Source organism: Leptodactylus fuscus, chromosome 6, assembly GCF_031893055.1.
Source record: "Leptodactylus fuscus isolate aLepFus1 chromosome 6, aLepFus1.hap2, whole genome shotgun sequence".
Classification (NCBI taxonomy): domain Eukaryota; kingdom Metazoa; phylum Chordata; class Amphibia; order Anura; family Leptodactylidae; genus Leptodactylus; species Leptodactylus fuscus.
Genome location: NC_134270.1, coordinates 122721381 through 122747016, shown reverse-complemented (window position 1 = coordinate 122747016; position 25636 = coordinate 122721381). Strand labels below are relative to the sequence as shown.

The following is a 25636-nucleotide window of genomic DNA, read 5'->3' as shown; positions in this document are numbered from 1 at the left end:
AATCCCATCCACTTTGCGGGTACTGTAAAATGTAGCCTTTTTTGCTGTGGTCAAAATGCTGGTTATTTGCAATGTAGGGCCCCAGACTTAACATGAGCTGAGTCAAACTGGAAAACTGCTCTGTGGTCAAATGAACCAAAACAATTTAAAAATCACATCCTCATACCCTGTTTCCCAGAAAATAAGACATCCCCCAAAAGTAAGGCATGGGGGAGGTTTTGTTAAATTGCCTAATATAAGGCACCCCCCGAAAATAAGACATCCCCAAAACACTGCAGCCGGCAGAACACTGTGCACGATGTTCCGTGTGCACAGGTATGCTGGCTGCTGCCTCTGCTGTGATACCACTGTTCCTGCTGCTGTAAGATGAGCTGGGAAAGCATCGTATGCTGCGGGGAGTCCACTCTCCCAGCTCATCCCACAGCAGCCGGAACAGTGGTATCACAGCAGAGGAGGCAGCCAGCTTTCCTGTGCACACGGAGCACAGCATTCAGCCGGCTGCAATGCCCACTAAGTGAGGCTCTCCGGCACAACCGCCGGAAGCCTCGCTAATCTCTGCTAAGCCCCGCCAACCACTTCCACCACCGTGACCAACAGCAGCACCAGCGCTGCTATAAAGATGGGGAAGGTAACTAGCATACCTCCCCCCCACCACCACCACCTCTTGCACCACCTACAACCGGCAGTCATGCCGGCACTCCGTTAAGGAAGCGCCGGGATGACTGCCGATTGTCCCCCGCTCCATAAGGCATCCCCCGAAAATAAGACAGGTCATAAATTTTGGAAGAGAATTTAATATAAGACACTGTCTTATTTTCGGGGAAACAGGGTAGACGTGCGGTAATATATATAGTGAGAAAGCGGACAGTACGCTGAATTCAAGTCTATGGAACAAGTCTGAAGAGGTGGCTGCCTCAGCGCCCAGTGATGAACCTAAGCTTTAAGGCCTACCTTTCTGACATATGGTGACGCCATATGGTGGTACACAAGAGGGATCATTTATGAATACCAGGATTTTCTGTGCTGACAGTGGTGCATCCTCTGCCTGTACTGAATTCTATGCCAGCCCTGTCACTGGGGCAGATTTGTTAAAAAGTCACACAAAAAAATTGCAACTTTTTTCTCTTTTACGCCTTTAATTTATTCCATATACACCAGAACACTGGTCTATCTGATGACATAAATCTATGCCAGCTATGATCTGCCGTACATTTCAGTGCAGACTCACCCTCCACCAGCATCAGTGATGTAACTTATCACCCCCTGTCAACCAAACAGGTATTTGTTCTCAACTAAAGCCAGGTTATCGCCAGTTTTATTTCAGTTTTTCTTCTCTTTTATAGGAGCAGAACTACAAAAATATCATCAGTGCCAGATTAGTCACATGACTGACACCAAATGTACCTGGTGGGCCCTATTGACTATAGTGGGGACTGTGGGGTTTCCATCGTGGTGTCTAGTATTGTACACACAGTGTTATTTTGTCTAGAAATATTTATATAGATGTATGAACAGATCATTAACCTTTCTGTTTGGCTTTTAGAACTCGATGCATTTGCGCCAAAATTATGGAAATTATGGGATGTGCTACACTGCCATCTAGTGTCTACAATAATACATTACAATATGTTCTTATTTTTATTGAATAGGACTAAGTTTGCAGTATCTTTTCTAGCTGCTACACAATGGGCAGATTTATTAAGACTGACATTTCTTACGCCAGTCTTAATAAACAGTGCAAGTCACAGCTGATTTCGGAAGAGCCTCCAACCAGAAGACAAGAAATTTCCGGGATAACAAGCACCAGAAAACTGGAGTGGGTTATAATAAATATGTAGGGCCACAATGTTCCTGTTCTGGTCTGCTTTCTGTCCCACTTTGCCCACTTTTGCAAAAAGGGACAAATGAGGTACAGAATGGGGAATGTGTCACAACTTTGGCACAGGAGAAAACTGGCATAGAGGGGGTGAATAAATTCACCCAAATATGCAGTGCTGTATAGCTCTGGAGTGCAAGGGGGTGCACTATCCTGATCTTATATTAATGACCTATGCTAGGGATAGATAAGATTATGGGGATAATGTCACTCCTTAAGGAGAGACCACCTATTAGGTGTGTGGAGACTTATACAGCCATAGTCGCTCCACTGTAAGGGATCATGGGAGGAATATGCAAATCTGTCTCCCAAGATATAAATAGGGAGACAGTGCCTCGGTTATGCTGCCCTCTATAGGAAGCGCCCTGAACATCATGCCCGACTTTCCCAAGAAGCCTTTACTGTATAATGTGGGATTTTTACCAAGTCAGTTTCTCAGCTACGGCCGGCCGTTTCGGTCTGGTTGGATCTCGTCAGCGCAGCGTAAGGAGAACTGACTTGGTAGAAGTGAGAGGCTGAGAGACCAGATTATGGGGATAATGTCACTCCTTAGGGAGAAACCACCTATTAGGTGTGTGGAGACTTATACAGCCACAGTCGCTCCACTGTAAGGGATAGATAATCAATAGTAAAGTCATGGCCAATCACTGTAGTTTCGCTCCTAAATAATACCAAATTGTTGTAGCTATATATATCCATGTGTTAATAAATAAAACTTGTATGATATAATTTGTTTCATATGAATCATTGGTTGAGGTCATTTCCTGTTTTAAATAACAATAACCAACATACTTCACTGGAAGAACATGTCAGCTACATGAAAACTCCGAAAAGCAGTTCAGCTTTCAAGTTCACTAGAAATATATGCTATACTCATATACAACATGTCATAGGCATGGGGGAGAGTTACTAAACTAAATACACTAGAATTCTGGCTTCATTTGCATCAAAAATCTGCCGTACATGCTGTACAACACTCTTATTATGTGTTTTAGATATTTTTGTCTGATACGCAAGAGTGACATACCAGATAAAAGGTATGGCTGGGTGAAAAAGGAGGCAAAGCATAAAGTAATACTTGCCACTCTCCCGAGATGACCAAGAGGCTTCTAAAATCAGGACAGTTCTCTGCTATTCTCTATATCAGCGTTTCCCAAACTGTGCTCCGCGAACCAGCTAGAGGTGCTCCGCGATATGGCGATAATAAATAGTTAACAATAAAAAATAGATAAATGTGAAGGTTTTCAAAATTAAAATACTGGTTCGCATGCACTCCTAATATTCTACCAGCGCGGCACTACGATCTGTTCGGCGAATGTACAAGGCCGGTGGATTAATGCGTCACAGTCGGACAGCACTTCCAAACTGGTCTCAGACGCCCTTTCTGGCTTAATACTCCGGTCTCATATATTCACCGAACAAACTGTACCTACGGACAGAAATGCTTTAGTCATCTTTCACGCTCGTATTGTGCGGTCACTCGATCCTTGCTGTGTTGGTTTAGTTCACACAGTATTTGCAGTTATTCACCACGTGTTGTTCGAAAAACATTCCTAATTTTGGTTGTTCAGCAATGGATCGCTGGTTGAAGACTGAATCCTTCAGAAAATCAGTTATTAGCACTAGTAATTAAAATATGTTAAGCGCTCCCTACAGAATTTCTGTCCTGAATAGTGCTCCTCCACTCAAAAAGATTGGGAAACGCTGCATTATATGATGTGGGTATGGTGACAACATATGAAGTGCTGTGAATGGAACATTTTGCGTCACAAAAAGAGTGTGTGCAGGGACCTAACGGAGGGGTACTGGGCCCTGTGGCCAGCTGGAGATATCCAGAGCACTGTAGCAATATGATAGTGGTTGGTGAAAGCCTGGTTCCCCGATGGCTATACATCTCCTTGATGGAAAGGGGCCCTGCGTTATAGTAGTATAGTAGCCTGCTCAGGGAGGCGATAAAAAATAAAAAACACTTATACTCTCGACTCCTAGCCTACTGATGGTTCCCACCATCCTCTTTGGGGCTCTTTCAGCCTGTGACTGAGGTCACGCGCCCCAGGGGCTCATTGCTGGGGCCTGTGATTGGGCATCAGTGGTCACGTCAGCCTACCCCATGTGAACGCTGAGGCCCAATTGCAGGCCACAGCGGTGACCTGTGGGGCACTTGACCTCAGACCCAAGCAGAAGAGGACCGAAGAGGATCCTGGAGATATCTAGATAGAGAGAGGATGCCCAGGAGAGGTGAGGTAATGTGATTATAACTGTTTATTTTTAATAATAGCACCATAACTAACTGGAGGGCCGAACCTCACAAATATTCATCAAATTCTGTGGGATTTGCCTAACCTGCTCAGTTGGGGCTCTTGGGATCATTTTATACTGTGTGAGGCCACTGTGGGAAGCAAATTATATTGTATGGGTGCAGTGTGGAGCATATTATACTGTGTAGGGACCACTGTGGAGCATATTATACTGTGTAGGGACCACTGTGGAGCATATTATACTGTAAGGGGCCACTGTGGAGCATATTATATTGTGGGGGAGATATTATACTGTGTGGGGCCCATTCACTACTTAAATCATTGTCAAGATTTAAGCCTGTGTCCTGGTGCCTAGCTGTGTGTCTCCTTGCTTGCTGTGCTATTCAGCTTGGTTGTCTGCTGGACTATTGTGTTGATGCTTCTCGTGAGACTCATCACCTGTTTCTATTGATTAGAACCCACCCTAACTTAAGCCTGATTGGACTGTATATATATATATATATATATATATATATATATATATATATATATATATATATATGGCCCTGACACTCCCTGGTTGTGTTAGCATTGTGTTTAAGTATCTGAATACAGGCTGTACACCCAGGAGATCTCCTTGCAGGTAATCTTCTTTTGGAACCTCCCCTTTGCTGGCTGCAGATTCATGGTAGCTTTACTTCAACTTCTGAGATACTACAGAGTTCTATCCAGTCTTTATGTATCTACCCCCAGACTGTGACTGCAGCCCCCCTCCCCTGCCTTACCTGACTACCGGATTCCTACTCCCATAGCTAAGTGAAACACTAACCCAGCAAGGGCAACTGCCAGCTCAGCCACAGCCTTAGTGGATGCTCTGCAAGAATTATATAACCCAATATCTGGACGCTGTTAAACTTACCCTGTCCTACCTCAAGGGTTTTTGTTCTACAAAAACCCTGTCTCCTGAGTCTCATTCCTGCAAGTCCATTATGGGCACTCCAACTACCATCTGGCTCAGGGAGTCTTACAACCATTAGTGCCTTGGAGAAAACACTACAACCACCATCAAACACCCTACAGACTTCTTCAGCAATGCACATGCCTAGGTGGAACGTTAGAGGCTTTGATTGAGATTCTTGCCACTTTAACGACTACAACTACTAATACTCCCAATTGCCTAGCCTCCCCTAATGGGCTGCTGTAAACACCTAATGAAGTGTCTGAGGGGGATGGAGCATTACACAGGGACTATTCTTAGTGTCTTTTAAATCTTTATCATGCTCCATGCACTGGGCGTAATATAGTGTACACTTTGGTGGTCTTAGATGTGGCTTGCCTAAATATGCCTATTATGGTATATTAGAATCAGGAGGAAAGATAAGCAGTACAACAGATAACTAGAAAGTGCTTATTGATGAGCAGAAAAATTCTTCAGCTGTTAGAATTTCAGGGATATCAAAACACATGACTGTCTTTTTGCTCATTGTCAGAAGGTGACAGGCAGAGCGCTGGAGTCATGGTATATATCCCCCAGATTTCTGACCTATGTGTGGTCCTGTGCGAGTCTTGAATAGGCAGATCCTGGGAGCGAGAGGAGTTGCCTGGGTCTGTCCTGACATTATGAGTCTGGTGAGACGTATTGTGCTCTTTTTGTTGATTTCTGTGGCTTGTAGTAAGCCACATGTACAGTTAGTACTTTTTGTTTGGTTAGAGCTCGGACAAGCAGGGTTTTGTTTCATGTTCTTTTCCCTGGAGTTAAGGCTGTATTTTATTTTGCTAATTTTTGTGTCTAATGTGAAGGTCTATTTATGGTTGGGTCCCCACACCTTTTACTAAGCACTGTCTTCAGCTGTTCTGCCAGTTATTTGGGCTGGTGTAATGTAAACCAAGCAATAAAGAGGACTCCAGTACAGATTTAATACTTTTAACAGCTGATAGTTTGCTCCATTTGTATCCTGTCTATACAACCTTACATACAACAGTAGCACCAATCTCTCTGAAGTCCCGATTGATAATCCCATCAAAAATGATCTAGACTGGAATCAACTGTATCGGACTGTGAAAAGTATTACAGGTTTGCATCACCTGGATGTAAGCAAGAATGTTCTCTTTGCCAACAAAGATCTAGAAAATGGCATCAAATTAAAAACCTAATTATAATGGAAAGTTTTGGACCATTTTACTTATCAATGACTACACTTTATTTACATAAAACTGTTGGACCCCTTTACATCCTGACACAAGTGATGGTGAAGATGATATCCATCCATCCTCCGCGTATATCAGGGCTGAATATGGCAGAAAACTAGTCACATTCCAGTTGCTTAATGTTATATTTCCGTATGAGTTATCATATTTGTCTCCTTTCAACAACGCAAGAGATTTTATTTATTTTTACACAATACTGTTGGATCTGTCCATATGTGCCCAAAATTCTAGTATGAGCGAACGGGTCCTGAGTATGATAAATATAATGACTTATACAACAATGACAGGTATGGACTCTTCCTATAATTGGCAAAAGTCCCATTTTTTTGGAATGAGCCCTAAATGTAGGGTGTGGTTTGTCAATGAACTGTGTATAAGGCTAGGACCCCACGTTGCGGAAACGCAGCTTTTTGTGTTGCAGGTTTTGTTGAGCCAAAGCCAAGAATGCCTACAAAAGGGATGGGAAATATATAGAAATTTCTTATACTTCTCCCTTCTGCTAAGTCCACTCCTGGCTTTGGCTCAAACAAATGCAGCAAAATCTGCAAGACAAAAAAATCTGTGTATCTGCAACGTAGGGCCTCAGCCTAAGAAGGGGAAAACATGGCTCCTCTCTTCTAGAAACCGTGGCATTCTGGTTCATTGGCTGAATTGTACCACAGTTTAGACCCATGTAAGTGAATAAGACACAACCTATGGATAAGAGTGGCACTGTTTCTGTAAGACAGCAGCCATGTTTTCTAACCTATAACCCCACTCATGACGCGCTGTTGATCTTTATCTACATTCCCTCAGATTTGTCTGCCAGGTCCCCTTTAGATTTGGGTTGTGTCCACCATTCGGCATAAATCCCTTCTTCATAATCCCCTTCCCCTTCAAATTCTGAATCAGATGGCGGCGGTTCTGTGTCTTGCAATGTTCCAATTTCAACCTGCAATGAAATATAGAGAGGCTCAGTAATGCAGCAACGGAGCCAGTTTTAGGGGTTTGCCAGCTGGGCAACAGCCCACAGTTATCCCAAAAGTAACTAAAACTACCTACTATTACTTAGCTGTATAAAGTGGGATATAGGTACTACATGGCAGTATTATTTATGTAGCAGGAGTTCTGGTAATCATGAGGATGAAGCTCTTTCCCATATCTGTCCAAGACATCATACAAACACTGGTTACTAAGTCAACAGATGTGTCACTTCTAGATCATGACAGTCTGCCAGGTTCAAAGTCCTGTTCATCGCAGTAAACCTGGTATCTTCTCAGATAATGAAAGGTTCAGAATAGAATATTATCAATCTTCTGCCTGTAGATATTGAACCTATCATAAGTTCAATGCCCGTAATCACATGTAAAACTTTTTGCAATTCCACAGATTTAACCCCTGTGTATTTTTAAGGTCAATTGAGGTGAGCAAGATTTAGTGTAAAATATCATTTCATTAAGTCTTCCTTCTTGTAAGATATTTGCACAGAAAACTTAAGACCTTAACCATTTCAAGGCTTTTATACAGTGTTGGCCAAAAATATTGGCACCCCTGCAATTCTGACAGATAATACTCATTTTCTTCCAGAAAATGATTGCAATCACAAATTCTTTGGTATTCTTATCTTCATTTAATTTGTCTTCAATGGAAAACCACAAAAAGAATTGTCAAAAAGCCAAATTGGATATAATTCCACACCAAACATAAAAAGGGGGTGGACAAAAGTATTGGCACTGTTTGAAAAATCATGTGATGCTTCTCTAATTTGTGTAATTAACAGCACCTGTTACTTATCTGAGGCACCTAACAGGTGGTGGCAATAACTATATCACACTTGCAGACAGTTTAAATGGATTAAAGTTGACTCAACCTCTGACCTTTGTCCTTATGTGTACCACATTGAGCATGGAGAAAAGAAAGTAGACCAAAGAACTGTCTGATGACTTGAGAAGCAAAATTGTGAGGAAGCATGAGCAATCTCAAGGCTACAAGTCCATCTCCAAAGACCTGAATGTTCCTGTGTCTACCATGCGCAGTGTCATCAAGAAGTTTAAAGCCCATGGCACTGTGGCTAACCTTCCTAGATGTGGACGGAAAAGAGAAATTGACGAGAGATTTCAATGCAAGATTGTGCGGATGGTGGATATAGAACCTTGACTAACATCCAAACAAGTTCAAGCTGCCCTGCAGTCCGAGGGTACAACAGTGTCAACCCGTACTATCTGTCGGCGTCTGAATGAAAAGGGACTGTATGATAGGATACCCAGGAAGACCCCACTTCTTACCCAGGGACATAAAAAAGCCAGGTTGGAGTTTGCCAAAACTTACCTGAGAAAGCCAAAAACGTTCTGGAAAAATGTTCTCTGTTCAGATGAGACAAAAGTAGAGCTTTTTGGGAAAAGGCATCAACATAGAGTTTACAGGAAAAAAAAAAGAGGCGTTCAAAGAAAAGAACACGGTCCCTACAGTCAAACATGGCGGAGGTTCCCTGATGTTTTGGGGTTGCTTTGTTGCCTCTGGCACTGGACTGCTTGACCGTGTACATGGCATTATGAAGTCTGAAGACTACCAACAAATTTTGCAGCATAATGTAGGGCCCAATGTGAGAAAGCTGGGGCTCCCTCAGAGGTCATGGGTCTTCCAGCAGGACAATGACCCAAAACACACTTCAAAAAGCACTAGAAAATGGTTTGAGAGAAAGCACTGGAGACTTGTAAAGTGGCCAGCAATGAGTCCAGCCCTGAATCCCATAGAACACCTGTGGAGAGATCTCTTGATGGCAGTTTGGAGAAGGCCCCCTTCACATCTCAGGGACCTGGAGCAGTTTGCCAAAGAAGAATGGTCTAAAATTCCAGCAGAGCCTTGTAAGAAACTCATCGATGGTTACCGGAAGCGGTTGTTCGCAGTTATTTTGTCTAAAGGTTGTGCTACCAAGTATTAGGCTGAGGGGGCCAATACTTTTGTCCGGCCTATTTTTGGAGTTTTGTGTAAAATGATCAATGATTTGACTTTTTTTTCATTCTCTTTTGTGTTTTTTCATTGCAAGCAAAATAAATGAAGATATTAATACCAAAGAGTTTGTGCTTGCAATCATTTTCTGGAAGAACATGAGTATTATCTGACAGAATTGCAGGGGTGCCAATACTTTTGGCCAACACTGTAGCATAAAATGCCACTAAATTACTTTTTTAACTTATTTCTAGTGTTGAGTGAGTAGTATTTGATCGAACACATTGCCGGCATAGGAATGCATGTAATCAGCCGAACACCAAGGGGTTAAACGCTTCAAATATTTGATGCGTTTAACCCCTTGGTGTTCAGCCGATTAAAAGCATTCCAATGTTGGCGAGGTGTTCGATTGAATACTACTCACTAAAAACAACTTATTCTCCCTTTCCATTGTAGTAATTTTTATGCACATTATATATAGATTTGCGTAGTCAGCGCAAGTTGTACTGCATGTTATGGGAAGTGTTTTTTTTCTGTCTTGATTTGGGTTGTCAGGGCAGGCTGCACTGTTGGTTATGGGGGGTCTCTTGCTCATATGGTCATAAAACACTTTTGGGGGCATTTTAAGTTTACAGCATCTGTTTTTTTGGGGAAGGGGGGTGTTATTGCAGATTTCCCCTGTAATTTGGATTAATATATAAGCCCCAGTTACAGTGGAAATACAACGTCCTTTGGTCTGTCATCAGGAATTTTATACAAGGAAAATATGTGCCACCTCCTACTCATTTTCCCCATCAGCAGAGATGTTAGCTAGGGAAAGCTCTTCACAGGGTAATTTGCAAATGGTAGATTGCGACAAAAGTAGGAGTGGACTTTTCAAGGGGTGTGGCCTTTATAAAAGGGCACAGCTAAATATATTCAGACCCCATATAATAATGTCAGACCTCAGAAAAATACTGCTTAAGTAGAAAAAAAAAAATTGCATCTTTTCTATTAACGGTTATGGTGATACCAATTACAGCATCCGACTAGCTCACCAGTGGCCCCAACGTCATGTGCCAATAGAAGCCTTCCCAGGGTAGGTGAGTAAAAATGGCAAACATTTATACTCTCCTATCCTGAGTGTCTGGCGTCACCTTTTGGCCATTTCTGGCTTGTGGCTGATGTGATGTGACCCTGAGGTCACCAATGAAGCCTTTGATTGGGCCTCAGTAGTTACATAACCGCTGAAGCCCAATAACAGGACTCAATGGTGATGTTCAGGATGCTTGACATCAGCCACAGATCTGAAGAGATAGTGGAGAAAGCTAAAGAACACAAGGATGCCCAGGAGAGGTGAGGCAAGGTGAGTATAAGTGTTTATTTTCCATCACCTCCCTTAGGCCTCTACTTATTATACTCTCGATTCTGAAATTAACCATAGGGCCAAAGCTCATGAATATTAGTCAAAACGAATTTTGAGGGATTTGAGCAGCTTGAGGCTCTGTGAAGGGCTACGGAAAAGGAAATTATACTGCGTGGGGAAACTTTTGAGAGCTGGGTGGCATATTATACTAGACGGGGCTAATGAGGAGCATTATACTGAGGGGCCACTGTGGACAGCCTATTATACTGTGTGGGCCACTGTGGAACATTATATTGTTTGGGGCTGCTGGGGAGCATATAATACTGTGTGAGGCCACTGTGGAGAGTTATACTGTAGGAGATCTGGGGAGCATATAATACTGTGTGGGAACACTGTGGAGCATTATACTATGTAGAACCACTGTGGGGAGCATATTATACTGTATGAGTGCACTGTGGAACATTATACTATGTAGGACCACCATGGGGAGCATATTATACAGTGTGGGGCCACTGTGGAGCATTATACTGTGGTGGGGATGGGCTCTGGGGAGCATATCACACTGTCTGGGACCACTGTGGGGCATTATAATGTGGTGGGGCTCAGAGTTGTATTGTAATTTACTTACCTAAGTTAAAGTTTTAATAATTTGTAATATATGTATATAATATTAGTAAAATATGTACATTTCTAAAACTTAACATTGTTATATAGATTACAAAAGGATTCCCTACATATTTAAAGTTTTATTTCATTTATTTATTCACTAGAAATCTCTCACATCTAAAACCTTGGGATATTCTGTTTGGGAAGCAAATACCCTATGATTTGAGCAACAGGCTCAACTATTGTCAATGAGACAATATCTTTTGACTATATATCTTCTTTACGTGCATAGAGTACAGGGGTATAGTTGTCTTGATATACAAGTATATTGTAGGTTTAAAGAAATATATTTGAAACACAACATGTACCTGCATATAGAGATATATCATTGTATACCTGTACATTATACTCATAAAGAATAGATATTGGCAAAGAAAATGGTCTCAATGTGAATAGTTGAGTCTTGGGCTCAACTTTATGATGTTTTTTTTCATACAGAAGAGCTGGGTTTGAAACCCAGGACAGACCTTGAAAACTAAAGCCGAGCAGAGAGCCATTGGTTCCCTGTCCAATCTCGTGTGTTGATGTTACTGCCTCTTTCAAGGCATATTTGTATCAGGAAGACAAAATAATAACTGTGAAGGGGCACAGAAGGAGTACTGTTATTGTGTGGAGGCAAAAAGGGGACACTATTACCATCTGAGTCATTATTTATAGTGAGTATAGAGATGGGAAAGAGGTGGGTAAGGTGCTGAAAAAGTGAGGAGCCAAAGATACATGTATGTTATATTTTGCAAAGACAGGTTATGGCAGAAAGAAGTTATCATAGATGAAAAGCAGAAGAATAAAACCATAATCTGCAAGTCATTAGATGTAACTGAATTGAAATCCCTTATATTATCTGCAGAGCAGCTGTGTAGGACTGCTATGTATCACTATACGGTCACTGTATGTAGTGTGAGAAGGTGACAGGCAGAGTGCTTGAGTCCTGCTATATCAGCCCCAGGTTTATGACCTATGTGTGGTCCAGGGTGGGTCTAGAGGAGGCTTCAGCCTAGGTGTGGGTCATAGGCTCATTACTGGTCAATAAAAGGCTGAAGAGCCTGCACTTCAGGGCAGATCTAGGGAGTAAGAAGAGGCATCTGGGTCTGTCCTGTTACTCTCCGGAGTCCGATGAGACTGTGTTATGCTAATTGGTTTGTGTGCGTGGCTATAAGTAAGCCACACGTATATTTAGTGTATAATTACTGTTTAGTTAGTTGCTCAGACGAGCAGGATTTTGCTTCTTATTGTTTTGCCTGAAGTTAAGGCTGTATTTTATTTTGCTCATTTTGAGCCTGAAGTCAAGGTTTATTTATTTTCCTGTTTTTTTTTTCTAAATAAACCTGTTTCCTGCACATTTTGTTAGAATTTTCTTTAACCCCTTAAGGACCAGGCCATTTTTTGGTTTCGCATTTTCGTTTTTCCCTCCTCACATTTCAAGAGCCATAACTTTTTCATTTTTCAGTTCACAGAGTCACATGATAGCTTATTGTTTGCGGGACAAATTGTACTTTGTAATGGCATCATTCAATATGCTGTGCAATGTACTGGGAAGCTGGAAAAAAATTCAGAATGAGGTGCAATTGGAGAAAAAATGCATTTGCGCCATTTTCTTATGGGTTTAATTTTTACAGCATTCACTGTTTGGTACAAATGACATGTTACCTGTGTTCTACGTGTCAGTACAAACGCGGTGATACCAAATTTATATAGTATTTGAAATTTTTTGATACTTTTAAAAAAATGATAAACTTTGCAAAATAGAAAAAAAAAATTGTGTCATCATGTTCTAACACCTGTAACTTTTTCATATTTCCATGTATGGAGCTGGTTGTGGTGTCTTTTTATGCGGGACAAGATGACGTTTCTATTGATACCATTTGGGGAAAGATCCGATGGTTTGATCACTTTTTATTCAATTTTTTATAGGAGGCAAAGTGTTGAAAAAAACGCTTTTTGGCTGTTTTTATTTTTTTTGCCGCTACGCCGTTCGCAGTACGGGATAAATGTTTTAATATTCTAATAGTTCAGGCATTTTGGAGCGCAGGGATACCTAATATGTTTATGTTTAATGTTCTTTAATTACTTTTATAGCTGATCTAGGGAAAGGGGGGTGATTTGAACTTTTATATTTTTTTTATTTTTTTAATACTTTTAAAAACTTTTTTTTTTCTTCTGTTACATTTATGATCAGACCCCTTAGGTACCTTGAAACCTAGGGAGTCTGATCGCTCATACTATTCACTGCAATACTACAGTATTGCAGTGAATAGGAAAATCGCAGCACTTCTATTAGACGATGCCTCTGGCATCGTCTAATAGATCTAGTGCAGAGACAAGCCTGGAAGCCTTCAATAGGCTTCCGGCTGTCATAGCAACCGATCACCGCCCTCTTGTGACGTTCAGGAGGGCGGCGATCGGCGAAACATGGCGGCGCCCATGCCGCCGGCGCCGTTTACACACTGCGGTCACGTTTGACCGCAGTGTGTAAAGGGTTAACAGCAGCGATCGGCTTGGGCACCGACCGCTGCTGTTAGTGGCAGGTCCTGGCTGTATTATACAGCCGGCATCTGCCGTGTATGGAGCGAGCTCAGCGTGTGAGCTCGCTCCATACATCCCCATGCGACCCATGACGTACAGTTACGTCAAGGGTCGCTAAGGGGTTAAACACCTTTTGACTTTGAAATGATCATGAAAATCCTACTAGATCTTGTTGTCTGTACTATTTAGGGGTCCACCAAAAATATACAGGTCACAAAAGGATTTTCCCTTCAATATTATGCCTCAAGATTAAAGAGAGCCTGTCAGAAGGAAAATCATAATGTAATCCCAGTACTCTCTTATATGAAGAGAGTTCTTGCTTGACACATCCATTTTATTTTGATAATATATCACAAATAAAAGTAAAGTAAGTAAAATAACTCAACATTATGATATTCCCAGGTGCATCTTAAGCTGTGTTTTTCATTTTTTTATATACTGCCTTATATCACTACTTGGTATAGTTGCCATGACATAGGCCTATATACAACCAAATTTCTTTAGGCTCCATTTTTTTTTAATTACTCATGTTGCCTGCAGCAACCTGTCAAATGACTATTTGAAGAGGGTGTCTCATAAAGACACGTCTTATTATGCCATACAGGCATTATCCAGTTTCCCACAGTCCATACATTATATTAACATGGTCACCATGTAATACTGCCATGAGTGTGCAGATGTGACTTCTCCTTGTATCATCAGTTGCTATGGGCCTTGTTTACGTGACCAGTCAGCCATAATGCATGTTCTTCAGTATTCTGCTGTTTTTACCTAGTAAACATTGGTCATAAATCATGGTTACCTCATCATCTGCTCGCTGAAGGAAATCTTGGGCAAACTGTAAGAGCTCCTTGTGCCGGGTGGTCTGGTTATGGTACGTCAAAGCTTCCTGTATAGAAAAGAAGAGGAAAGAAATTCAGGAGGCAAGAAATTCAGGAGGCAAGAAAATCAGGAGTCATATACAGTACATTACAATTCTCTTACTCTGTGACACACCCTCTAACACGAATATAAAAACAGCCAAATAATTCCATGAATAGCACCGCCATAAGTATGCCCCCATAGTGTCTTTGTATATTGACACACACATTTTCTGCATCACAGTCCTGAGGAGGATAATATTACCTCTCTAGGGTTGAAATCTGAATCTTCAAGGTCCCACTTTTCCTTGTAAAATTTGTAGTACGCCAGATTTTGCTGCATTACATTATCCGTAGGGTCAAACAGCATATAGCTGGACACACACTGAACCGCGTTCTTTACATCATTAACTGAAATATAAATGTAATGTATGGAAATTTCAGTAACATATTTAACATAAAGATTGTATATATTCATATATATATAAGTTTGGTATGAATAGCAACAATTTACTTACGCTTATAATATGCAAATTGGAGGTAGTGATACATGGTGGCCACAAATTTATGAACAAAATAGCCTCCGACGTTAGGGGTCAGGTTAGACTCGCACTCCACCTTACACTCTAAGACATCAGCAAGATGATCTGAAAGGGGAAGAATATAGAAAAGTAAAAATACAGTGAATATCTACCAATTAAAGTTACACTGCTTTTAGCAATAACATTCTGTGGTGTTTAGGAATGTTTTTGTCGATACAGATCTCCAACTCCCCTCCATAGTTTCCAAATGGAGACTGCATTGCGGTGACCGTCGAAAATCACTGAAAGAAAAAGTGCTACAAGTCTAAAAGAACAGGCACCGGACGGGTTCCATTATAATCAATAGGGTCTGTGGGGCACGGAGGGTAATGGACACACAAGTACAGATCCGAACATAGCGTAGGCTTCTGTAATGAGGGCCATCTGAAGAAACGGAGATACTATGCTACAACAGGTTTGACTTAAAGCTAAACCTTAAGTGCAGAGCCTAAGGAACTACTCATTCTTAATCCTTGACTCCTGCAGGAAGATGTTCCCACTGAGAATCCCCAGATCATTACACCTGGAGTAGTCTCTGCTAGCAATGGCTGACATATAGATGGGCAGGTGTCTCCAATACACAATACCAAGGCAGCAGCAAGTATCATAACATGGAGCTCTGGTGATGGCTGGCAGTGTACAGTCATCAGTGGAGGTTATGTCAGGCAGAGAATATGGCAGGCGGCAGACAGAAAACAGTCAGGAAAACAAGTTATGTTGTATCTGTACAAAGCAGGAACAAGCACATACCAAATCAGAAACAAGTGGACTATATCGCTCAGGTACTGGGCACTGAGGGATAATGCTCAGAAAGGCTGGGGCACACTGGCATTGACTCAAGCTAGAGGCATTTAGCACACTCTGGCCCTTTATAAGGCCAAGTGCCGATACACGCATGCAACTCACAGACAGCTCAGTGTTGTAGGAGGAGAGCAGAGGTCCAGAGAGGACAGCATTTATATGGCCTATTGGGATAGAAGAACATAAGTTGTCTTTAAATGGGTTTTCCAGTTTCTAAGATTGATGGCCTATCCTTAGATACCAAGGCAGGATAGGAGAAATGTAGAGTAAATCTGGTTCACACACGGACTGAGTTTCATGGGTAAATTTGGTTATGTGAATTTGACCTTAGTCACTCATCCAATGACAGATGAGAGTAACAAACTATAATAATGGCAAGGGCCCCCTAGAGCCTTCTTATGTGGGGGACACATGGAATCACAGTACCCTCTTCCTTCTCCTCACTCTTCATTAGGTTTTACATATATTTGTGCCCTTTTACCTCAAGTAAATCAGTTGTCGAGATCATCAGAAGGTCATTGGTTTCAGATGTTTCTGCAGGTTCCAGCGGACGGGTCTTTAAGCAGCTGATTGAGGACATGAAAGGTACTGAACCAACCATTGATGTGTGGTTTTATATACTGCTAGAAAGCCAAAAGTGTGTTGAATTGAGCACACTGTCAGCTTTCCCGATATGCATGCTAGTGGTGGAGATATTGGTACCATTAGTTTTGGCATTGGTGTCTCTCCACTGTCAGAAAGCCAGGCCTTACAGCATAGCCTTTTTCCCCCGACTGTATTCTTCCATAGACTTGTACTGCCATGGGAAGGGAGTTCCTTACCGCCCAGTGATAACGCTAGGCTGTAAGGGATGCCTTTCTGACAGTGGGGAGACATTGGTGCTGAAACTAATGGCACCAACATCTCCATCAATGCGGCACATACCGGAAAAGCCGAGTGCGCTGATATCACTGAACTGTAAGCTTTCTAGCAGTATATAATACCGCACATCGATGAGGACATGAAAGGTCCTCTTTAAATAGCCGGCAGATTAGTTGTTCAGTGTCAGGCAACAGCGAATCTTCGATCAAGCTCCCACCCTCCCATCTTTCTGTAATATATTACTTGTTATTATCCTGTATCCGTATTATCCATGCTGCAGTAACACACTGAAATATCCCCACTGTGGGACTATTAAAGGATTATCTTATCTTATTTTATTTAGGTCTCTGTTGCGGAGTTTATTAGCTGTTTCAGAATTTTTATGAATTGATTGATTATTCATATTTATGGACTTTTTATCAATTAATATTTATCTATTAATTATTTATATACTTTTTTTTTATTCATATTTATTATTAAATGCTTGGAATTCGTTTAAGTTAATAAGGACCGCTGTCAATTTTCGCCATTATGACTTTATGTGTGTGACTTCTTTCTTTATGGGTAATGTATTATTTCGGGGAATGGGTGCTTGTACCAATGTATTGAGAACTCACACTTAATAAAACTACATTTGCTTTTTTTTTTACCTGCTACAGCTGGGTAGAAGTCTTTGAACTCCCTCATCTCATAGACACCCTCACAGCCAGTCAGACAGGTGTTGTATGCCTTGTAGTACAAGGGTAAGGCCTGCTCCATGTCCTCAATACTGCGGCGGAAGTCTCCAGCATTGTAGGATTTTACTGCCTTCACAAACACTCCCTGTGGAGATTCAGATCCCATATTAGAAATACTGTAAGAACACAATGAGGCTTTCTTCACATACATTTTGTGTGTTAAGTTTTGTGACAGTTTTCTTATAAAAGCACCATGAAATTTAAACTTTTTTTCTGTGTTTTGTTGGTGTTGGAATTTTTTTTTTTAAATAAAGAAGTCTGTGGGAAACACCTGAAAAATGACACATAACTATGAAAGGCTATGCTCAATAGCAAACTTTTGAAGCTTCCCCTAACCTGACAGTAAAAATTCTTAAGAGGGTTTTCCAAGACTTTTTAATTGTTGACTTATCCATACCCTACGCAGAGGTCAGACACCTGGGACCCCTGTGGATCACCTGTTTAAAGCGGCAACTATGCTCCCTAAGTGTCACTTCGGCTTCACAGAGCCATCTGAAGCCATGTTCATCAATCACATGGCCTGATCGCAGCTCAGTCCCATTCAAGTGCACAGTGCTATGCTCGGTAATTACAGCACTCAGCCGAACACTGTAGCATCTTCAAACAGTTGATTGGCTAGGAGTCCTAGTGTCAGATTCCTGACAATGTTTAACTGATGACCTATCCTAGGGACCACCAGGGAATAAGGAGAAAGGGGGTCCAAAAGTCCCCTTGTGTCCTTCATGTGAATGAAGCACCAGTGTGCTTGTGTGACTGGCACACCATTCACTTTTTTGGAGCTACCGGTGCCACAATATCCAGAAGTTCCACAGAAGTATATGGAGAACTTGTCATGCATGTGTCCTGGCCCTTATTCACATGGAGGACACAGGGGGATTTTCAGTCTCCCGTTCTGACCACTCGGGGTCCCAGCAGTTGGACCTCCAGCAATATGACTTTTATCCCCTATCCTGTGGATAGGGAATACGTGTCTTTAATGGGACAAGCCCTTTAAGAATTGAAATAAGTTGGCTGCCAAGGAGAGGGAGTGGGAACCAGCAACACTTAAAAGTGTTCTTTTTACTGATTTCTAAGTAAGAACAACACTCTTTACTAGCGCTGGTCCACCCTGCCCCCACCAGTCAACGTATTACAATTCTTGTGTCCACAGTCATCATCTCCCATCCCCCATCTTTCCCCTGGGAGTTGAAATAACTTGGTAGAACAGTAGTGCACTGACATGCGGCTGTGCTGGCTGCTTCTTGCTCAGAGCTCCCTCCTTCCTTCCTGACCCTCAGTCTACACTCCTCAGCGTAATCCGTTCCAGGTGCCCGGAATATGGGCAATGGGCAATCAGAAAAACTTACCACGGATCCAGAAGAAAATACTGCTGTCTGTAGTGTGTTTCATAATTCCCTATTGACTTGAACCTCTAAAATACAGTGTAAACCACTCTAAGAGACAATCTCTATATCAACCATATAAATCAGTAGTGAATAGGGAATATTAGGACCTACTACTGGTTTCCAGGTTGTATGGTTCACATCATTCTATGGTGTGTATTACTGAATGGACCATTGGAAACTGTTTGGCTGGCCATTACTGTAATGAGGTGCATCAATTCTCCTAAGAGAGTAGGCCCATGAATCCATTAGTTTAGGAGACCTTGGCGGTAGAGTCAAACTTTGGATATTCAATTTCTGCGCGTAGCACAATGTGTATCTTGGTAAGGTATGTGAAGAACCTCTTACCTCATATGGTTGAGCCTCCAAGTCTATGAGAAACTCATCAACCTCCAGTAGGGTCTTGTAGTAATTCATGTATCTCAGGGTCATTTCATGAGTGGGATTCTTCTGTAAGAAGGTGTGGGCCGCCGATACTGCTTTTTCCAGTTCATTAATCTAGAAAAAATGGTGGGAATGAGATTTATTAAAATGACTCTAACATTTATGCAGGGATGGTTTTAAGGACTGGCAGATTGGATATCTACCCAGGTCTTCTGTATCCTAGATAATTATGAGGATGACAATCTTAAAAAAATATCAGACATTACTTAGTGTATGTTGGTATTACATAAGAAGCACATTGTAGTATTATGTCTGTTATTATTGAATGGATGGATTTGTCCAATATATGGTAGTATTATGAGGCTGAAGTAACAAGAAAACTGACTGAAAGGGAACCTGATGGGTTTATTTTGGTCACTAAACCACCCACAAGTCCTTATGGACCAGCTGTTTAGTTTCACAAATAGTCCTATTCTGGCTGTGTCTGTGTCCGAATTAAAAACACACACCACGAAAAAAAAAAAACATCTTCCTTCTTATCTGGTTCCTGTAATAGCATAGCAGTTCACCTATGCTACAGTGCGCATGCGCTGGAGCCTTGGTGCATGCACAATGAAGTTAAGGTGTACTTCCACAGAAGAAATGGGCAGCCACCTGGAGCACCAGAGATGGATATGGTGAGACCACCAGACTAATTTCTAGGTAAATATAAAGGTTTTTTTGTTTTTTTTTCCGTACAGTCAGAGTTAGGATAGGGTTATTTGGGGCACTAAAACTGCTCCATAAGAAACAGTGGGTGGTTTAATATGCCAGGTTCCTTGTCAAATGGAAGTGGGCGAATGGAGGAGAATTTTTTTCTCCACTGGTTTAAGTTTGAGAACGATCACCCACCTAAGTCCAACTTATGGAAGGTGGTAGCTTCTTCTAGTTTACAAGCAGACTGCACACGGACTCTCAATGTCTGTGGTTTCCCGTGGCACAAAAGACAATAAAAGAAAAAAAAACTGAGTGATAAAATGGCGACGGGTAAAGTTGTCCAAGTCATCAGCCATTTGAAGGCTATAGAGCTGAGTCTTCTGGTCACCCGGTCATCCACCTGCACACATAGTGGCATCTATACAATATGTTTTGGTTGGAAATTCTCTCAGTATGGGGCAAACATGCAATTCCAGACATAGGCTAAGGAGTGGCGCTGTTTCTAAAAAATGATTTTCTTAAACTTAATTTTTAGTTAAAAAAAATCCAGCTTTATGTCTCCCCTCCCTTACATCTTTGCTCTCTTCAGTGAAGTGACATTTGAGTCTCCCTGTCATGTATCTTCCTGATCTTAGCAGTGGTCAGCGGTAGAGAGCGGTCTTTCCTTGACTGGTACTTAGTGGTCAGAGAGGAATAAGTAGTTATTTTCTCCCAACCTGAAATGGTTGATAACTGTGAACAATAAATGACACATTTCAGGTTGAGGTCCCTTAAACTATACAGCACTATACCGTCCAGATGGTATAGGAGTGAAGTGGAGCTTTGCAGGTTAAAGCATCTGGGACTGAAACTGCTTGTAGGATACGAAGTGTGAAGACTTGAGACAGATTCAGGGCATGTCTGGAGACGTGGCAGTCCTCGACCTCAGCTAAGAAATCCCGAAAACACAAAATCAGATGTGTTGTTGGCAAAGACTAGCACATGCTTCCAGGACCAGGCTCACACAGCTACTGGATTCACTTTCATCCATCCATCACTTTCAATTTCTGTCTAAATATGTCATTTTTAGAAGATCATGACAGCAAAGACTGATATCAGGGCATCCTGGTATTTGTAGTTCCACTATTCTTAGAAGAAGGAGTTGTTACATTAAATAATGCCTTTATACTGGCCACATTAGTCATTCCATCTAGTTTGTCCATAACATAATATGATCAGGAAGGCATCTGACACAGACAGCAGATGGCATAGCATGCTGGTATTGTATGCCCACTAGATGTATGCCTAGAGCCCCATGTGGCGTAAACACCGTGGTTTGGCCGGTTTTACAGTCCCTACAAAGTGGTTGGGTTTTTACCGAATCCCATCCACACATTGCAGAAAAATAAGCACATGCTGCGATTTCCAAAACCGTTGCAGTTTTTGAAATTGCAGCATGTCATTTATACCTACCGAAACGCCAGCGGTTTTCCTATGGGTATAAATGAAGCAGATAGTCTATAGAGGAAACTTCTGCGGTCTTTCTGTCAAAAGCAATGCAGAAAAAAACGTAATGCATTGCCACTGCAGTTTTTCCCGCTGTGCTGTAGCCTGCTATGTGGGTGACTTAGCCTTATAATGTTTGTGGCTGTATTCAGCTCAAAAACCTCATACATATTGCCATATTATGGCTCCGTTTTGTCATAATAGTGCATTCATGGAGGGTGATGAGACCTTATTGTACCTTCATATTCTATAGTATGAAATCAGAGCCTCACGTAGGTAGGTAGCCTAAAACATAGAGATGTGTTACTTGTATGGAATGCGCCATTGTATGTATCTCATGCACTATATTGTATGTATGGCATGAAGTTCCTGTGGCTCCATAGTAGAGGTCTATGGGACTCTGTTTGCCCTGTAACAGACCCCTGAGTCCCCAGGCCATATTCTGATAATCAGCTGATAAAGGAGGGGGAGGGGGGTTACATGGGGTGGATGTGCTGCTCAATTTCCTTCACTGAAGTTAGGAAATTAAGCAGCATTTTCTTGAAAGCTACGACTGCTCAAATCACAAAGAATATAGTCACACTTTTTGAAGAAAGACACCTACAGGAATCATCACAGGTCACGTTTCCACGTTTGCATTGCACCCACAAGGGCAGGTCAGTTTGTGGGTTTCAGTTGCCGCATGTGGATTAGATTTTTTAAAGTTTCATCCACCACACTGGTATTGTACATCGCACTGGGTTAGCTCTCAGCCAGTCTGCCAATGGCTGACCCTTTACATGCTCGACTTAATGTCAGTTCCCAAATATAATCCTATTTGTGCACGACTTGACCTGTTAGTACAGGGACATGTGCTGTTTATAGTTGCCTAAAGCCTCATACCCAAGAAAGACTGTGCAGCCTGAAGCTCTTCCAGTGGGGGTCCCATGCTCCATTCTGCTCCAATGATTGTACAGCAGATCCTATCCTGCTCCATCACATCAGAACGGAATGGAATCCCACAATAAAGTCAATGTCGGATGAAAGCCACTCGGATGTCATTCATCTATGAAATTGGTCCCCTGCAGTGTGCACACTCGGTAATGTGCATGTAGCCCAAGGTCTCCTACACACTACCGTAATGCATATAGATTTTCAAGAACATATGATGTCTGCAAATCTCATTTTCCCTTGAGTCTTATGACCCAAATTTCCAGCATCATACATCCCCATGATGGTGTAAGTCTGGCTCACTTGACCCATGGTCGTGACAAAATTTATGGCTGTAATATGCTCTGAAAAATCCAGACACATTATGGCCATGTGCTGGAGAAAAAATGACTTGTGCACTGCATCCGCATAAAATCAGTGCAGACAAAAGTCCTACAAGGAGGACTTTTCTAGGCGGAAACTCAGCGGACCCTGTTAAATTCTATCTGCTTTTTAAGCAGATAGAGTTTCCATTTTTCGGGTACCCAAGCAGGCCTGAAGGATGGAAACCCGAAGCGCAATCTGTATGACCTGCACAAATAAGAGAAGGGAATGTTATTGATACTACTAAATGGATTCCCTTTTGGAGGGTTAGTATGGACACATCAGCTAGCACCTCTACAAAGGAATTTATTGCTGCCAGCGAAACACGATGGAGTGTGATGTTGGAATAACCTTAGGGCCTGTGCATGTGGTTGGATTGTGAGGCAGTGTAGCACGTAGCTGTAATATCCTGTCCATAGACATCTGTTTCTAGAGTACAGCTCCAATAAACAGACCCATAGGGATGTGCTGCAGCACAGAGTGTGCACTATACTCTATGTCATCACAGAATAGTGGCCACCAATATCATTGCCAGGGACAACTTAAAATGGACACATGGGGTAGGAAATGCCAGTCTGAATTATCGAGAGACTCCGACCTCAGGCACTCACCTGCGCACCAGGATGGAAATCCATACCGGCCAGGAACTAGCGTACATTTCCTATACTAATGCTAATTTTTGGGGGCATGAGTGATAATAAATATGTGGGGCTGAAGTGTTCCCACCCCACTCCACCCACATTCACAGAATGAGGAATGTGGTGCACCTTTGGCGCAAAAAGGAGTATGCACCAAAGATGCGCCACCATAAGGAGGTGTTCACAAGTAAGAATTTGACGCTGAATTTGAGGTGGAATCCGCCTGAAATTTGCCTCGTATTCATTTCAGTGGGAGGCAGTAGCTGATTTTTTTTAATGCTAGCTGATTCTTTCATCTAGCAGAAAAAAATAAGCATCCTGCTCGTTCTTCAGGCGGATTCTGCCTGAGAACTCCCATGGAAATGAATGGGAGGCAGAAAATACACCTTTTCCGTCAGTGTCTGTAAAATGCCACGTTTTTTTTCCGCAGTGGCTAAGATGCTGCATTTATGCCATGTGGGGTCCTGATTTCAAATTCCTAAAGCAGAAATTTACTACTTAACAAATTCAGCAATACATTTCTACGTATGAACACCCCTAAACACCCATCTACGCCAGAAAACTGCTGCAGATGGGTTGATAAATCCCCTTCCCCCAGACAGCATTGCCTCCCTTGCAATGATGCAATGGTGATGTTTCCAATGTGTCAGTAGACAGATGATATAGCCCCAGATTGCTATGACATGATTCCTATGATTGATGGCAGTCTGGAATTTGGACCCCCCATCACCCACACTCAGTCCTCAAGCTGAGGTGGTCCCCTACTCCCGCACACTCCATAATAGCATATGATTACTTGTTATGACTTAAGTCCTATTGAATGAAAATCTTTGTATTTATGCCAAAATCTTAGTAAGTAATATATGGCATACGTTCCCGCCTCACCTTGAAGTAGGTATAGTGCAGGTACTGGTAGGGGTCTCGTCTTTGAAAGGCTTTCAGGGTCTCCTTATCGGGGTATGGCTGCTGGAACACTGGCAGAGTGGCTTTACACTTCCTCAGACACACTGCCCGGGATAGTACCCGTCCAAACAACTGCAGCTCCAGCTTCCAGTCCCCACTTTTCTCTTCTCCTTGCAGTTCCTCCATGCCAGGAATTTGGGACCCATCAACACAGTTCTGACCGCAGAAGGCTTCGCTGTCCTGAAGCAAGCGGTGAAGCCTCAGGCTGGCCTCTAGCATGCGACTAGCTTCCTTCCAGGACTGCGTCTCGTACAGCTCCATGGCTTTGGCATAAGTGGGCTTTAGCGGTTTGATCTCTGAACGAGGAAATCCTCGAAAACTGTACTGTTCATATTGGGAATGGCTTGGGAGGACCAGGAGGACCAATGTGCCCAAGACGAACAGCAGCATGGTGGCAACAGCTGGAGGAAGAAAAGAACGCTCCACGAAAAGTTTAGAAACTAGGGAGAAACTTCTCAGAGAAGTTTAGAAAGAAGGGAAGAAGCCTGGAGTGTTACATAAAGCTTTATCGAGAGCTGAGCCACAAGACAGGGAGGAGAGGAATGAGAAACCTGGAGGAAGACAGAAGGGGAGACTAGCAGGGGGGCTGCAGGGTCTGCTTACTGCCAGCTTGGCGGCCACACTCACAGGAGCTCCTTCCTGGCCATACACTTGGATGCAGATAGTCTGAGCTCTTTGCAGAATCTGTTCGGGATGCATCAGATCTTGTGGATCACATAATCCTTCTCAGTAGAGCTCTAGAAAACTTTACTTCACTTAAAGCTGCCACCATCTTAATAATACAAAAGTAGTAATACAGAGGAATCCACATTGAGTAATGTGATCTGAATACTGAAAGCCCTTCCTGGAGTCAGAAGCTGGAATCTACAGGGTCTTAAAGAGCAAGTTGTACTGTGCAGAAGAAACTCAGGGACAGGATGAACAAGAACCTGAACCTTTCCTTTAAGAAAAAAAATATCAGTCCAAAAGATGACTTTTTTTTGTCAAGTTGTAAAAAAAAAATCTTCAGTTATATCCGTTTCTAGGAAAGCTGGATGACGATTACCACTGATCATGACCTAGTTATCAGCGATATATAAACTGAAGGGTCTTTCTCCCACCATACCAGCCAATCAGATGACAGCATGCATTACCAAGTGCAAACTTTATAGAATTGATTATATTGGCTGCGA

The 25636-nt window shown here is 42.2% G+C and overlaps 1 protein-coding gene across 4 annotated transcripts in view; it reads right to left on the bottom strand.

Annotated features, from left to right (window-relative positions):
* P3H4 (prolyl 3-hydroxylase family member 4 (inactive)) overlaps positions 1-25297 on the bottom strand; it is a 36700-nt gene extending 11403 nt beyond the window's left edge. Inside the window, exons 1-8 of one of the 4 annotated variants that reach the window (XM_075278681.1) lie at positions 25068-25297; positions 24387-24865; positions 19354-19503; positions 17537-17708; positions 15162-15290; positions 14909-15054; positions 14586-14672; positions 6847-7252 (exon numbers count right to left, since the gene is read on the bottom strand). In XM_075278681.1, the coding sequence (XP_075134782.1) occupies positions 7103-7252; positions 14586-14672; positions 14909-15054; positions 15162-15290; positions 17537-17708; positions 19354-19503; positions 24387-24854 (1302 nt within the window). In that variant the 5' untranslated portion in view covers positions 24855-24865; positions 25068-25297 and the 3' untranslated portion in view covers positions 6847-7102. Of the gene's footprint in view, positions 1-6846; positions 7253-14585; positions 14673-14908; positions 15055-15161; positions 15291-17536; positions 17709-19353; positions 19504-24386 lie in introns of those variants that run through there. The other 3 variants (XM_075278682.1, XR_012716956.1, XM_075278680.1) reach the window with 3 other exon arrangements.
* Between the last annotated feature and the right edge of the window lie 339 nt (positions 25298-25636).